The sequence below is a fragment of the Tamandua tetradactyla genome, chromosome 5, assembly GCF_023851605.1.
Source record: "Tamandua tetradactyla isolate mTamTet1 chromosome 5, mTamTet1.pri, whole genome shotgun sequence".
Taxonomy (NCBI): Eukaryota; Metazoa; Chordata; class Mammalia; order Pilosa; family Myrmecophagidae; genus Tamandua; species Tamandua tetradactyla.
Window position 1 is genome coordinate 31,549,503 of NC_135331.1, and position 15,423 is coordinate 31,564,925.

Below are 15,423 nucleotides of genomic sequence, written 5' to 3' on the forward strand. Positions count from 1 at the left end.
ATGGGTCCCTGGATCAGGTTACTCCTAAAACCTAGAAGGGCCAGTGTGCTGGTTTGAAAGGAAGTATACCCCCTAAGAAAAGCCATGTTTTAATATAAATCCCATTTCATAAAGGTAGAATAATCCCTATTCAATACTATATATTTGAAACTGTAATCAGATCATGTCCCTGGATGATGTGATTTAGTCAAGAATGGTTGTTAAACTGGATTAGGGGATGACATGTCTCCACCCATTTGAGTGGGTCTTGATTAGTTTCTGAAGTCCTATAAAAGAGGAAATATTTTGGAGAATGAGAGATTCAGAGAGAGCAGAACGATGTATCCATGAGATGCAGAGAGTCCACAAGCCAGCAACCTTTGGAGAGGAAGAAGGAGAATGCCTCCCGGGGAGCTTCATGAAACCAGAAGCCAGGAGAGAAAACTAGCAGATGACGACGCCATGTTCGCCACATGCCTTCTCACTTGAGAGAGACCCAGAACTTCATCGGCCTTCTTGAATCAGTTATCTTTCCCTGGATGCCTGTGACTGGACATTTCTATAGACTCATTGTAATTGGGACATTTTCTCGGCCTTAGAACTGTAAACTTGCAACTCATTAAATTCTCCCTTTTAAAAGCCATTCTGCTTCTGGTATATTGCATTCCAGCAGCCAGCAAACTAGAACAGCCAGCCTCTCCAGAATATCAGTTAGTTCCATCTCCCCACCCCATATTAGTGACAGACCCTTCCACCATGAAAAAGTTAGAATGGGCATAGCCCAAATACCCCTAAAGAGTGGCAGAAAGATCAAAGTTGATGGTGGAGTTATACAGAGAAGGTAGGGTTTAACAATGAGAATGACTACTGAATCATTATATAGATACTTGATTTGTCTCTGGTATTGTAGAGCATTTAGAAGTAAAACCTAAAATTGTATAATTGTAACCCATACCAAATTCTAAAATCTGCTCTACAACTAATTGTTGCACCATGCTTTGAAATTTATTGCTTTTTTGTATATGTTATTTTCATACATATACAAAAAAGTCGATTGTGATGATAAAAAAATATTTATTCCTTCTAGCCTCCAAAGTTCTGGTGTAGATAGAAGGAAAAATCTGAGAGGATGGCATGGTAGCCCATGACAAACTCTGGGATCTGTGCTATAACTATTTGTTGAAGAGTACTTTGAAAACTATTCTTTTTCCTTTCTTTGCTTTGTATATATGTTATATTATACTAAAAAAAAGTTAAAAAATATTATGTTAAGTAGTTCGTATTTTCCCAAATATATACTTAATGGGCATCTAAAGCTACTGCCACCTGTTCAAAGTTTTCTAAAAAACAAAACAAAACAAAAACAGAAAAACTTACAATTGGAATTGAGATTTCTTTCAGGTTTCATGGAAATTCACAATTAGCTTGAGCCAAAGTAGCTGAATTTATTCTTCTCTCTGTTGCCTCTCTCTCTCTGCAAGGTACCCCAGAGCTTTCTCCTGTCTGGTTTATACCTACAGAGAATCACAGCTTAAAGACCTGTTGAGGAAGGCAAGGACTCTTGAGTCAGCTCCTCTTTCTTCTCTTCACTGTGGGGTAGTTCCTCTGTGGACAGAAGACAAAGCCTTAACTTCTCACCTCTACATTTGCAGGCAATCTGCCAAAACTGCGAATGACCGGAACAGATTCCTCCCTGCCATTTACAGTAACTGCAGCCATGGTGGCTACTAAGGGAAGGATGTTGGGAAGGGCAGGGGAAGGCCTCAATTACATCATACCTCCTGGACTGTCTGGTAATTCATTTAACAACTATCCCTCCCTTGTAACTATGTACTCAGTAGGGACATGATGACAAGCAATAAGCCCATCGTTCTTGATCTGGTTATGCTTAAAGACTGTTAGAGGACTCAAGAATTCATGAAGGAGATGATCATGTGAATTACTGTGAAAAAGTTTCAGATCACGTGAATTACTGTGAAAAAGTTTCAGAGGCAAGTTCTATGAAAGCATAAAATAGGGAAGTGACCTAGACTTCAGGGGTGAGGAAAAACTATTTCCCTGAGACATCCAGGTAAAGATTTGAAGGATAAACAGGAAAAGAAGAAGATGAGGGTAATTCAGTAAAAAGAAGATGAGGGTACCTTCCAGGCAGAAGGCACAGCATGAACAAAGCCATCATTAGGAGGGAAGAGAAAGCACTTTGGGCCCCGTGAAGAAGAACAGTGAAGCTGAAGTGCAGAAAACAGGAGGCATGGAGATGTAGGGATAGGCCAGACCAGTGGGGGAGGGGATATGACTCTACAGGTCACGTTAAGGATGGTGGTCTTTATCCAGAACACTGGAAAGTCATGGAAGTCCATAACTAAGCAGAGGCAATGGAGTGTGGTACGCTCAGATTTTTAAAAAAATGATCACTCACTCTGGCTGCTCTGTAGAGAATGGATTGGTGGGGTGCCAGAGTGACCGTGGAAGATGATGGTGAGATAGTTAGAAGGGTATTGCAAGAGGTTCAGGTGAGATGACAGTAGATTGGAAAATGGCAGCATTGGGAGAAATGGAAAGAAGTAGATGCATTCAAAACATATTCTAAAGATAAAACTGACAGGCCTGGATTTGAAAGATGAGAGAGAAAAGGCATCTGGGAGGACTCTCAGGTTTCTGGCTTGGGCAGTGAGTAGATGTTGCTGTCATTCAATGGGATAGGTTAAAACGGAAGAAGAGTCAGTGTGGGGAGGGGATATAGATAAAATATCCAAATGAGATGCCTGGTAAAACATACAAATGAACATTTCAAGTTTACAGTAGAATATATATGGGTCTAGAGCTCAGTGGAGAGGTTTGGGCTGGAGAGTTTGATTTTGGGATCATCTGTGTGAAGAGCAACGGAAACCAAGGACGAGAGTGAGAATCTAGGGAGAAAAGAGAGAGAACCTTGAGGAAGGACAGCATTTCAGAGCTGCTTAGAGAAGAATGAGCAAACAGGAATTGCCAAAAATGTGGGAGGAAAAGCAGGAATGGAATTTTATGGACGGCAAAGAAAGAGAACTTGTCAAGAGCAACAAATACACTAAAAATAAACATTAACATCTGTTAAGTCCTAATCAGAACCAGGTACTATACTTTTAATACAGATGAAATTTAAATCATTAAACAACCTTTCGAGATGGGAACCGTTATTTTCCCCTTTTACAGATGAGGAAACTGAGGCAAAGAGAGGTTAAGCAGGTGACTCAAGGCCAGGTGACTGGTAAGTGGTGAATCTGATATATAAACTCAAGCAGCCTGACTCCAAACTCTGATTCATTGTTCTCTACTATCTCTAAAGCAGTGTGAAAGGCCATATGAGAAGACGGAAGGGCAGCCAGTGAAGTGGCCTACAAGGCTATCCCCTGGAACACTCCTCAGGGAGTTTTGTTTCCAAGGGAGAGACAGAATGGAAGATAGACTCAAGTCTACTCCTAGGAACTCTCCATGTTATTAGCTATTCCAGTTGTCTGAGGGAGCCAATTAGGCAACCAGGCCATCACATCAACTCTATACTCCTAGCAGTGCCTAATGCAGTGTCTTTAACATAGTCAAAATTATGTGTATATGGTGTATACACGCAATGGACTACTAAGCAGTCACAAGAAGGAATGAAGTTGCGAGGCATGCAACTAGGGGTATGAACCTTAAGGACTGTATGTTGAATCAAATGTCAGGAAGAAAAAGACAAATATTATCATGTCTCAATCATATGGACTAACTATAATATAAAAACTCAGTGAACTGAAGTTGAGGGCATGGTTTATCAGGTTGGGGCCTATTGTAAAGGGACCTATATTATAAGCTCTGACAGCAGTCACGTATATTCAGGAGTTGTAACTGTTATTTCTAAATACTGAGATACTGAGCTGTTTATTTATAATCTGGTCATGCCCAGAAACTTCAGGTATTTATGTGACACCTGAGATTCAGAGTTAGAACTCTGAGGATAAGAAAGAGAGCAGTACCCCATACAGGAACTGTTTAAAAAGTTGAAAAAATGATCAGAGTTCAACTAGAGATATGAAAGAAGGTGATCTGGACAGGACTAAGATAAATCAGAATACAGGATAAAGGATGATATGGTCCATATTTTAAAACTTCAACTTCTGGATGAGACCAAAGGGAGAGATGTTCATTTGTTACAAAATTTATATCTTGGGTAATGCATTTCCTAATTTAACAGTTTAGTTGAATACCATAAGTACATGGAATCTGGAATAGGGTAAGAGATTTTGTTGGTTTGCGCAGGTTAATGTGATGCCCCAATATGTCCCAGAGTAAGCTGGGCAGTGAATAAATAAGTATTTGCAAGGTCCCCTTTGGGGACTGGGGAGAAAGGAAGAAATATTCATCTTCTCCATTTGGAGAATTTCTAATATTCTCACAAGCAGTGGGGACAACCAAATCAATAGGCAGAACCCTCAATCTTGGGGTTAATCGCTATGAAATTTATTCCTGCTAAGAATAGGCTAAACCTGCTTAAAATTAGGCCTAAGAGTCACCCCCAGAGAATCTCTTTTGTTGTTTAGATATGGCCTCTCTCTCTAAGCCAACTTGGCAGGTGAACTCTCTGCCCAACCCCTCTATGTGGAACCTGACTCCCAGGGGTGTAAATCTCCCTGGCAGCATGGGACAGAGATCCTGGGATGAGCCCAGGACCTGGCATCAGGAGATCAAGAAAGCCTTCTTGACCAAAAGAGGGAAGTGAGAAATGAGACAAAGTTTCAATGGCTGAGAGATTTCAAACAGAGTTAAAGGTTATCCTAGAGGTTATTCTCATGCATTACATAGTTATCCCTTTTTAGTGTAGGGTGTATTGAAGTGGCTGGAGAGCAGTACCTGAAACTGTTGAGCTGTGTTCCAGTAGCCTTGATTCTTGAAGTTGATTGTATAAAGATATAACTTTTACAGTGTGAATGTGGGATTGTGAAACCTTGCGTCTGTTGCTCCTTTTATCCAGGGTATGGACAGATGAGTAAAAAAAATATGATTAAAAATAAATGAATAACGGGGGGAAAAAGGGGAAAGTAAATTGGGTAGATGGAAATACTAGTGGTCAATGAGAGGGAGGAGTAAAGTATATGTTATATATGAGTTTTTTCCTTTTTATTTCTTTTTTTGGAATGATGCAAATGTTCTAGAAAATGAAAATACATATATATGTATGTGGGCAGTATAACACAAGCAGCACAATGCCGACACGTGCTGCTGTTACCCCTTCATAGTGTACCATTCTAATGTCCCAGAGTACCTTCTTATCCGTTACCTTCCTGGGCCTCACAACTACTCTATGAAAACTTTATTTTCTTTTTGTTTTTTTCATCTTTTAAAATTATTTATTTTTGTTTTACTTTTTTTTTTTCTTGCATGGGCAGGCTCCGGGAATTGAAGCTGGGTCACCGGCATGGCAGGCGAGAACTCAGCCACTGAGCCACCATTGCCCGCCCTCCATGAATACTTTTGCCCCATTTTACAGATAAGAAACTGAGGCTCACAGTGGCTAAAGAATCTGAACACAGTTACACAGCTGGCCAGTGACTGGCTCAACTAAGACTCAAACTCAGGTCTTTTGTTTGTTTGTTTAATATTTTTATTGAGCAATCTTCACATGCATAGTCCATACCTAGTGTACCATCAATGGTTCACAATATCATCACATAGTTGTGTGCTTATCGCTGCAATCATTTTAGAACATTTGTATCACTCCAGAAAAGTAAATAAACAGAAAAAAAAAAACTCATATATCCCATACCTCTTACCCCTCCCTCTCATTGACCACTAGTATTGTAATCTACGCAATTTATTTCACCCCTTATCCTCCCTATTGTTTATTTATTTTTATGCTTTTTTTTTTCTCATTTGGCCATACCCTGGATAAAAGGGGCATCAGATACAAGGTTTACAAAGTTGCCATCACACTGTAAAAGGTATATTGTTATACAATCATTGTGCTGGTTTGAAATGATGTATGGGCCCTAGAAAAGCTATGTTTTAATCCTAATCCCATTTTGTAAAGGCAATTGTTTCTTCTAATTCCTATTCAGTATTGTATGTTTGAAACTGTAATCAGATCATCTCCCTGGAGATGTGATTTAATCAAGACTGGTTGAAAACTGGATTAGGTGAAGACACGCCTCCACCCATTTGGGTGGGTCTTGAGAAATTTCTGGAGCCCTATAAAGAAGAAACATTTTGGAGAGTGAGAGATTTCAGAGAGAGCTTAGAATGCTGCAGTACCACGAAGCAGAGAGTCCACTAGCCAGCGCTTTGGAGATGAAGAAGGAAAATACCTCCCGGGGAGTTTCATGAAACAGGAAGCCAGGAGAGAAAGCTAGCAGGTGACGCCATGCTCACCATGTGTCCTTCCAGCTGAGAGAGAAGCCCTGACTATGTTCACCATGTGCCTTCTCACTTGAAAGAGAAACCCTGAAATTCATCGACCTTTTTGAACCAAGGTGTCTTTCCCTGGATGGATGCCTTTGATTGGACATTAGACTTGCTTTAATTAGGACATTTTCTCGGCCTTAGAACTGTAGACTAACAACTCATTAAATTCCCCCTTTTTAAAAGCCATTTGTTTCTGGTGTATTGCCTTCCAGCAGCTAGCAAACTAAACAATCATATTCAAGACTCAAGGCTACTGGGAAACAGCTCAACAGTTTCAGTTACTTCCCTCCAGCCACTCCAATACACCACAAATAAAAAGGGGATATCTATAAAATGTATAAGAATAACCCCCAGGATAACCTCTCGACTCTGTTTGAAATCTCTCAGCCACTGAAATTTTATTGTGTCTCATTTTTCTCTTCCCCCTTTTGGTCAGGGGAGGCTGTCTCAATCCCTCGATGCAGGGTCCTGGTGAACCCCAGGAGTTCTGTCCCACATTGCCAGGGAGATTTATATCCCTGCAAGTCATACCCCACATGGGGGGAGGGCACTGAAACTCAGGTCTTTTGACTCCAAGTTCACTATCCTTTCCCAGTGGAAAGAGAATCTCATTGGGAACCACAGGGACCTGGGTACAAATATCAGTTCTGTGTGACCCTGGGCAAATCACTTTATTTCTCTAGGCTTCCCACTGTTTTAGTATAAAATGGGAATTGTGGGTTTACTGTGACAGCTGAACCAGATAATCTGAGTGAAGCTCTCAATGCAACACTAAATATCAGCTGTCCAGGCCACCCCTCTTCATCTCTCCATCTTTGTCATGGACAGAAGATGTGAAGCTTCCATGGGGGCAGGGGAAGGGTCTTAGTTTTCTCTTTCCAAAGAACAGAACAGGACTGAGGCACATCAAAGGTCACATGCTGCTCCTACATCCTAGAAGTCCTATGCCGTTTCATTTACGGGGACAGAGGAAGGCCTAGGCTGTCTGTACTTCCCCTCTCCTGGCAGGCAGGCCTCAGTTCCCTAACTACCAACCTTAATGACCTGCTGGCTGGCTGTCCAGAAATAAACGGGACAAACGAACAAACACCTTTTGAAGAAGGTTACAGCTGGAATCAAAGTCTTGGGTCAATAAACCCAGCAGGCACATCAGCAGTGCAACAGTAGATGGCAGGGTTGTTACAGTGATTCCCACATCAGGAATCGGACACCGGGGAGAAACTTAACAGCTTAAAACGTATCAATAACAGAGTTCATGAAGCCTTTGAATCGATACTCTCCAATATTTTCTACCACCACCAGTGTGCAGCAAGCAAGGAAGAGTGTTTCAGTGTTTCTTTATTAGAGAAGTTGTGAGTACACAGAACAATCATGCATAATATATAGGATTCCATACACCACCCTACCAATAACACCTTGCATTGGTGTGAACATTTATTATAATTGATGATAGCACATTGTTATAATTGAACTACTAAGTAAATTTCATGGTTTAACCTAAGATACATCGTTTGTGTAGTTAAGGAGAGTGCTTTTATTCCCATATTTTAGAAGAGGAATCTGAGCTTCAGTGAGGTTAAATGACATGTATTCAGGAATACAAACAGACTCTTAAAAGCAAGAAGTCAGAATGCCTGGGTTCAAATCCCAGCCATGACTCTGAGCAAATAACCCCCATTTTCCTATCTCTAAAGTAGGCAGAACTGGTTCTAAATCTATTGGTTGCTGTAAGAATTAAATGAGATAATGCATATGAAACACTTAGGACTATGTCTGGCACGTAGCAAGCACTCAATAAATGGTACATATTACTATGATTATGATTCTACCACACTTCAGATGGGTATGAGGGTGAGATAATAAGCATGGCTTTCAGCAGCATAGAAAATACTCTTTTGAGAAATCAGGCCATTACCCCACAGTCTCTGGTTCAGATGCTGGTGAGGGTGAGATAATAAGCATGGCTTTCAGCAGCATAGAAAGTACTCTTTTGAGAAATCAGGCCATTACCCCACAGTCTCCGGTTGCTACGTATGTTATTTCTTCACCGGCCTTCCTGGAGTCACGAGGTTACTGGAAGCAGTCTCTGCTGCCTGATGAAATGTACACCAATGACCTCTTATCTGCTTTAGCCCATTTTCAGAGCATAGGTATTAGTAATCACTTCTCAAAAGGGAAAGTGCAAATAGTTTGTGCTCATGGTCTTGAGAAAGGAGGCCCTGAACAGTTCCCAGGAGCCTTAAGGGTAGTGGATTTTCCATAAGATAATGTTGTTAGGAATTAGGTCAAGCAGGAGACCTAGATAGGGACCAAAAAGACTAATGGGGGCAGCTTTTTCCTCCTCCCGGCCACCTTCTCCTTAACCAAGTACCTCTGACAAGGGTGAAGAGATCGTCACCAGAAAACACTGTCAAGGTTGTTTAGGCTTGCAGACGTGCCAGGAGGCCAGGATACCATTCACATCTCCACAATTTAATCTCAGCCACAAATGACATGTACTCCAGCTGCTTTCTTGGCCATCCTAATAAGGGAGGCCAGCTCCTGAGAGTTTGAGAGAATGGCCCCAGCTCCAGAACTAATGGCATTGCTCAAGGAAAGGGAAGGCCAGAGGCACTAAGAGTCCAAAACAGACCTGTCAGGAAGGCTGGGGAGAGAAAACAGGAGAACAGCTCACCATGGGTCCAGGAGGTCAGAAGGACCCTGGTCAGGTGCTCGACTGTATCAGCACAATTACAGACTAGGTTACTTGCAGGAGATTTATCAGCTGCCCCCCAGTGGACAGTCTGAGGGTTCTGCCTTAAGTGGCTTTCTATTGTCCTGGGCACCTAAGAATCTGGTTGAAGGCTTTCAGAGGCAGGATTATGGATGTAACTATAGACAGGGAAAAGGGGTAGCACAAAGAGGAGGCAAGGGGAGAAGTGTGGGCTGGACCCCCACAATTCCTCCATTCAATATCCAGCCCTACCCTGTGACTAAGAAAACAAAGGTGTGGGGGGAAGGGAAGAATAAAAGCCATTTCCTTTATTGTAACTGCAGCCCAGCTGGGTAAAAGCAAGGCTGGAAGGGAGCCATGGAGAATAAATTTCTCTGGGTAGCCAGGAGGGAGGGTCCAACTTCTAGCAGGCCTGCACCCATACACTCTGAACCCATCAGAGAATCATGCAGGAGCTGGGGTAGAAGAGACTATAACCACCTATTCAGTCTGATACCTCATGCTTCTCCTAACACAAGGTTACCTCTAGAGTCAGACAAAAACATTCTTTCCTAGCCCTCATGATCTTCTTTCAAGTTGGACGAAAGTGAAATTGGCTCCCCAAAACAGCCAATCTCCCCAGGGCAAACTACCAACCTCTACCTGAGGTACCATGTCATCCAGTTTGGATTTTCTATGGGAAAGCTGAGGAGTCAGGAGATGAGCTCCTTCAAAAGAGCTGGATTTGAGAGTCTCTATCCTCAAGGTGAAGGTCAAACAGAAGACCAAACCTAGATGCCAAGAGATGTGATCTTTGATTAAATTGTGCCAGGAAAATTCAAAGTCGCCCTTAATTCCTGAGGCTCTGCATCAGATGACCAGTGAGTGTGTAAATAAGAGAGCTAAATGTATACATGTAGGTTTCCAGAGACATATAGTCACAAAATAATCTAAGAATGACACATAATAATCATTCAGGTTTTTCTATATTTCAGCACTACACTGGGCACTTTATATAGGTTATTTCACTTAATCCATCCCAACAATCTTATGGTATGAGCAATCTTTTTATCTATATTTTCCAGATGAGATGCCAGAAGCTCAATTAAGTCACCCAATGTCAGATAATAAATTGCAAAGCCAAGATTTGAAATCAGTCTCATTCTATAGTCTGTACTCTTATCTACCACGCTAATGCATCTTACTTCTTTATGTGCGCGTATTTGTGTGTGTCTCTCTCTCACATACACACACATATACCAGGGTGTTCTCCAGGAAGCTAACATCTGATCAAACCTATAAATAACCCAAGTTCTCAGTTCTAAGATCAGCTCTTGCCATTCATGTCCTGTTTGTGTAACCGGGAGCAAGTCCTTTTGGTTTCAGGCTTCTTATTTGTGATATGAAGAGGTTACACTCCTCTAGTGATCCCTTCTAGTTCCGAAGTTCTTTAATTCTAGGAAAACCCAGAAGTTCCAAATATTAGTTTGTTTTACCCTGTCTTGGCTTATTTTATTTAGAAGATAAACAAACAAACACAGAAATAGAAACATAGTAAGAACAAACATAACCATATGGGTTGGATACCAAGGGAAGACTCAGTCTGGGTCTGAGTCTGTTCTCTAGCCTCAGCTATAAAATGAAAGGTCTAATGAAAGGCTTTACATATAAGATTCTTTATAGCTCTAATCTCTGCTCCTATCCACTAACTTGCACAGAAAAGGCAGAGTCAACTTCCTTGGGGCAAAAGGGAGGTGGAACCAAGGCCATCAGATACAGAGGAGCTCTTAGAGCTAAAAGAACAGAAAAATGCTGGTTCCTCTCCAACGCTCCTACTTTCAGAAGCAAGCTCTCCCCAGGCCAACCCCCCACATAGTTTCCAAGTGGAGGCAAGTGCTTAAAGGTCATCTAAATGACTTGATATTGGAAGGAAGGGATGCTTTGAGACAAAAGCTGTGTGTGGGAGCTAGAATCTACAGCACATGGTGCCTATCTACAGTGCTGTCTCATTCTCAGGACAGCAGCACAGCTCTACCACTGTAGCCCACTGGGGCTGAATATGCCCACCCAGCCTCCAAATGGATGGCTCCTTTCATTCCACTGACATCAAAGAACTAGGGCCAGGCACTCTTCTATGTTCTGCAATATAAAGACAAGCTCCTACCCTTGAGAATTCCAATCTTGTTGGGTAAAGGAATAACCATTCTCTGGGTGTCTACCCCATATACATATATTATTTCATTCAACTGTAACAAGCCTATGGGAAAGATGATTAGTATCCCTGTTTTCAGATGAGGAAACTGAGCCTGAGACAACAGGAACAAGTCTAACTTTAAAGACAGTTAATAATAAAGAGTAGGAACCGAAGGAGGCAGCTGATAGTAGAGATGGTTCTGGCATCTGCACTTACAACAATCCTTGAGGTACCTCCATAAACAGTAATATAGCAGTGGGAAAGTCACCCATTCTGGATCTCAATTTCTTTAACTACAAAACGAGGTGCAGGGAAACCCTGGAAAGGTCTCCTTTCATCCCCTTATCCACCTGTACCTAGCTGTTAGTGGCTCTTTTAACCTGTCAGGGCCTCTTTAACTTGGCCTCAGGGGCCTCTTCCTTGGGGCATTCCTTTCCCAGTTCTCCAGGTCAGAAGTTTAGCTTTTGTATTCTCCAGAACATGAAACAGTGCCCAGCCCATACTGCACTGGAGGACAGGAGGACAGACCTACTTACCGGAAGCAAGAGCTGTGCCAAGCTTCATTGGCAGTCCTGTATAACCTCTGGCTTAGAACAACATGGTTCCCACAGCCTCGACATCTCCAGGAATCTTCACCTGCACACAAAACCAAGAGGTTATGAAGCCAGAAAGAGAGCCCAAAGAGGCAGGGGGCACAGGGATGAGATTCCTACTGTGCAAAACAGACTAAGTTAACAGAGTCTCGTTGTTAAAGGTCTAGGAAAATGCTCTTGTGGATGCACAAGTCTCTACTCCACAGAACTCTGGTAAGCCCTTGTCCAGCCCTGCTCAACTCTCCAGGGACAGGGAATTCATAGCCTCAAAAATAGTCTCATTCCACTATTTTAAACAGCTCAATTGTTCCTTTTACTACTAAAACAAAATTTGCCCTTTCCTAATACTTTCAGCCCTTACTTAAGGTTCTAAACAGGATATCTCTCTTTTCAATGTCAGCCTTTCTTATGGCTATTCCCAGCTAATCCCCAGAAACTCCTTTCTTGGTTAAACATATTACTGTCTTTTACTATTTCTCAAAAGCTCTGGTTTTCAGAGTCTCCATCCCCTAGTCCAGGAACTCACTCAGGCCATGAGCACCATGTTAGACAATATGTCAGACAATATCATCCCTGGCCTCAAAGTGCTTTCCCATAAAGAGGAAATCCACTGGAAAAGAAACTCTCTATAATATAATTTCCCACTCAGATGTTATTTCAGAGGTAGAAGCAAAATGCTATTTTTGTTCAGAGCAAGGAAGTTATGCACACAGAAGGGAAAGAACAAACATTTATCGAATGCCTCCCATATGCCGAGAACTGTGCTAGGTGCCTTCACAGACCCAATCTCATTTAATTCCCTAAGCAATCCAATGAAATAGGTATTATTATACTCATTTAATGGACGGGGGAATTGAAACTGGGGGCCGGGGAGCAGTGGAGAGTCAAGTAGCAGAGCTAGCCTTCAAACTCAGGTATGGTTCATTCTAAAGCCCATGTGCTTTACACCTCACCATTTGTGTTATGAGGGGAACCAGCACAGTCTTTGTAGAGGAAGTTGACACTTCAGGTGACCCTTAAAAGATGGGAAAAATTTATCAAAGGCTGGGAAGGCTGTGCAGGCTGGATTAGTGTGGGCAAAAGTAGAGTCTCTCCATGTCTCCCAAAGGGAGGTGCCCAGAACAAAACAATCCCGGCATGGCTCAGATGCCAACTTCTTAAAATAAAGAGGCCTGCTAAGATCAAGCTGTGGTACCTGACTGGGCCCTAGAAAGCAGGGCAAGATTGTTACAAGACTCCCTTGTGTGCTCCATGTATGCAGCTTTGTTCTCTTTGGCCACAAGCACAGGCACAGTGACCATCGCAGAACCCTGTTTTACAGGCACAACAGCAATGAATAGACAATGCATAGCTCAGGGCACTTCAAGATTGCTCAGCAGCATTTCAGGGCATCCAGGGCACCGTCTGCCGTCCTCCTCACACCCCAAAGGAGAGAGTTAAGCTTGCAGAAGGCTTTAAAACACCACCTTGCCTCCCTCTCCATAGTGACAGGAACATATATATGCCAGCAATCATCTTTCCTGGATTGAAAATTCTCAAACTCTGAAGAGGAGCTTTTCTGTTTTTGTTTTTGGAATGACAGAGGAGTAGCGGCCAGAGAGTATGACATCATCCACAAAAGCCAAGGCAGAAAGCCTGAGAGACTTAAACCAGGTCAGATTACTGACACCAGGCAAAATAACGAAGACAGAACGTTTTCAACAAACGTACTAGTTAGAAACATTTTGGAACTCTTACATGGAAGGACTTTTTTATGAACCACCACACTCCTCGCCCCTGGCAAATCTCATTATTTTAGAGCTACATCTTGTTTCTTGCTTTTACTTTTTAACCCAAAAGGAGTATCTCTCACCTGACCACCCACTACTCAGCAAATCAACATCTTGGCTCTGAATAACTTCTGCTGTTTCCAGAAGTCAAAAAGGATCAGGACTTTCCCCGATGAGATATTCAAAATAACTCATTATTGCCACATCCTCCAGAGCCTGCTGGTTTCTTGGGAAACTCAAAACCATTCAATAGACATCTATTTAGATGTGATTCTCTGTGCTAAGTACTAGGGTTATGAAATCAGGACCCCTTACTCCCTTCTCTCACATCTACCTCACCTAATTATTCAGCAGATCTGCCTGGTTCTACCTTCCCAAATGCCTTTCCAATTCTTCCCAGACCTTTGCCCCAGCACCAGTTTTGGTCTTTGGCTTCTGTTCCCAGGGTACTGCACAATTTTTGCTGGCTCACCCAGGCTCCAGGCTATCTCACCTCTAGGACGGCTCCCCAATGTCTACAGAACAAAGGTTTGCCTGTTTAGCACAGCACACCTGTTCTGGATTCCATCCTAGCCTACCTCTTAGAAGACTTGCACCTTCAGTTATTATTCACCACTCTTCCCTCTACTGGCTCCTTCCCCACAGCCTTTAAATAAATTCAAGTCTTTCTCATTAAAAACAAACAAACAAACAAAAACAACTTCTGGATCCCATTTTCTCCTTAGCTACTAGACTTGCTTCTCACCTTCACAGTCATACTTAGGAAAAAATTGTCTACATGTACTGCCCTATTTCCTCACTTCTCACTTAATGCATAATCCACCATGCTCTGGCTTCCACCCCCACCATTTCTCTGAAGCTGTCTCATCAAGGTTAACAGCGAACACATATTGCTAAGTTCAATGCTCTTCAGTTATTCTTTAAGCAAATATTTATTGTATGGCAACTACGTGTCTAACACTGTGCTGGGAAATAGAAGCAAACAAGAGAGATTAAACATAAGACAGATATATAGAACTTTTAAATTAAAATTGGGGCAAGTGTTATGAAGGAAATATCAAGTTCACAACCAGGAGAGTGGGGAGTAGGAGTGGCAAACAAGTATTCTTTGAGGAAGTAATTTCCAAGCTGAGCTCTAAAGGGTGAATATAAATTAGTCAGGCAAAAAAAAGGGAGAAAAAGAAAGGATTACACAAGAGACAGAGGTGGGAAAACATGTGCAAAGACCCTGAGGCAGGAACATAAACTCCTCATACACCATTAAAGTTGGCGAACTCCCAGATTAGTCTGTCAGCTCCAAAAAACTGGGGGAACCAGTCTGTTGCATGTCCCAAGTTCCTGGACTACTACAGTGGCTCAATATACATTTATTGAAGGAATAAAAGTACCCTAGAAGGTGGCCCCAAAGCACCCTTCTCTGTCATCATCCCTTACAAAGGGAGGCTCTACTTACATATTGATCTGTTTTCTATTCCTGCCACAAACATTTATGTTCTTGTATCCAGACATTCATACCTCAAGCACTCCATGTTTAGGATACTTTCCCCACCTTTTCCTCTACCCTTCCATTATGGTTCCCAAAGGCAGGCAATGTTTATTTCTACTTTGTCTGCATTTGTTCTATATCATTTGTACTGTAGTTACAGTTCTCTGTGAATGTTTCTGTCTCCCTCAGCCACTCCCCACGCCCAGTTCCAAGGGCTAAGGATTGCATCCTGACCATCTTCCTATCTCAGGCCTAGCATAGGGCTGGTACAGAATAGACACTCATTGTGTGGTGAA

General features: G+C 42.2%; 1 protein-coding gene across 3 annotated transcripts in view; it reads right to left on the bottom strand.

The window, feature by feature from the left end:
* LIMK2 (LIM domain kinase 2) overlaps window positions 1–15,423 on the bottom strand; it is a 72,980-nt gene that overhangs the window by 50,969 nt on the left and 6,588 nt on the right. For 2 of the 3 annotated variants that reach the window (XR_013175750.1, XM_077160512.1), the window contains exon 2: window positions 11,816–11,915. Coding sequence is in view for 1 of the 3 variants with exons in the window: in XM_077160512.1 (XP_077016627.1) it covers window positions 11,816–11,915 (100 nt within the window). In the remaining 2 variants the exon portion in view is untranslated. Of the gene's footprint in view, window positions 1–1,356; window positions 2,618–11,815; window positions 11,916–15,423 lie in introns of those variants that run through there. The other variant, XM_077160514.1, reaches the window with a different exon arrangement.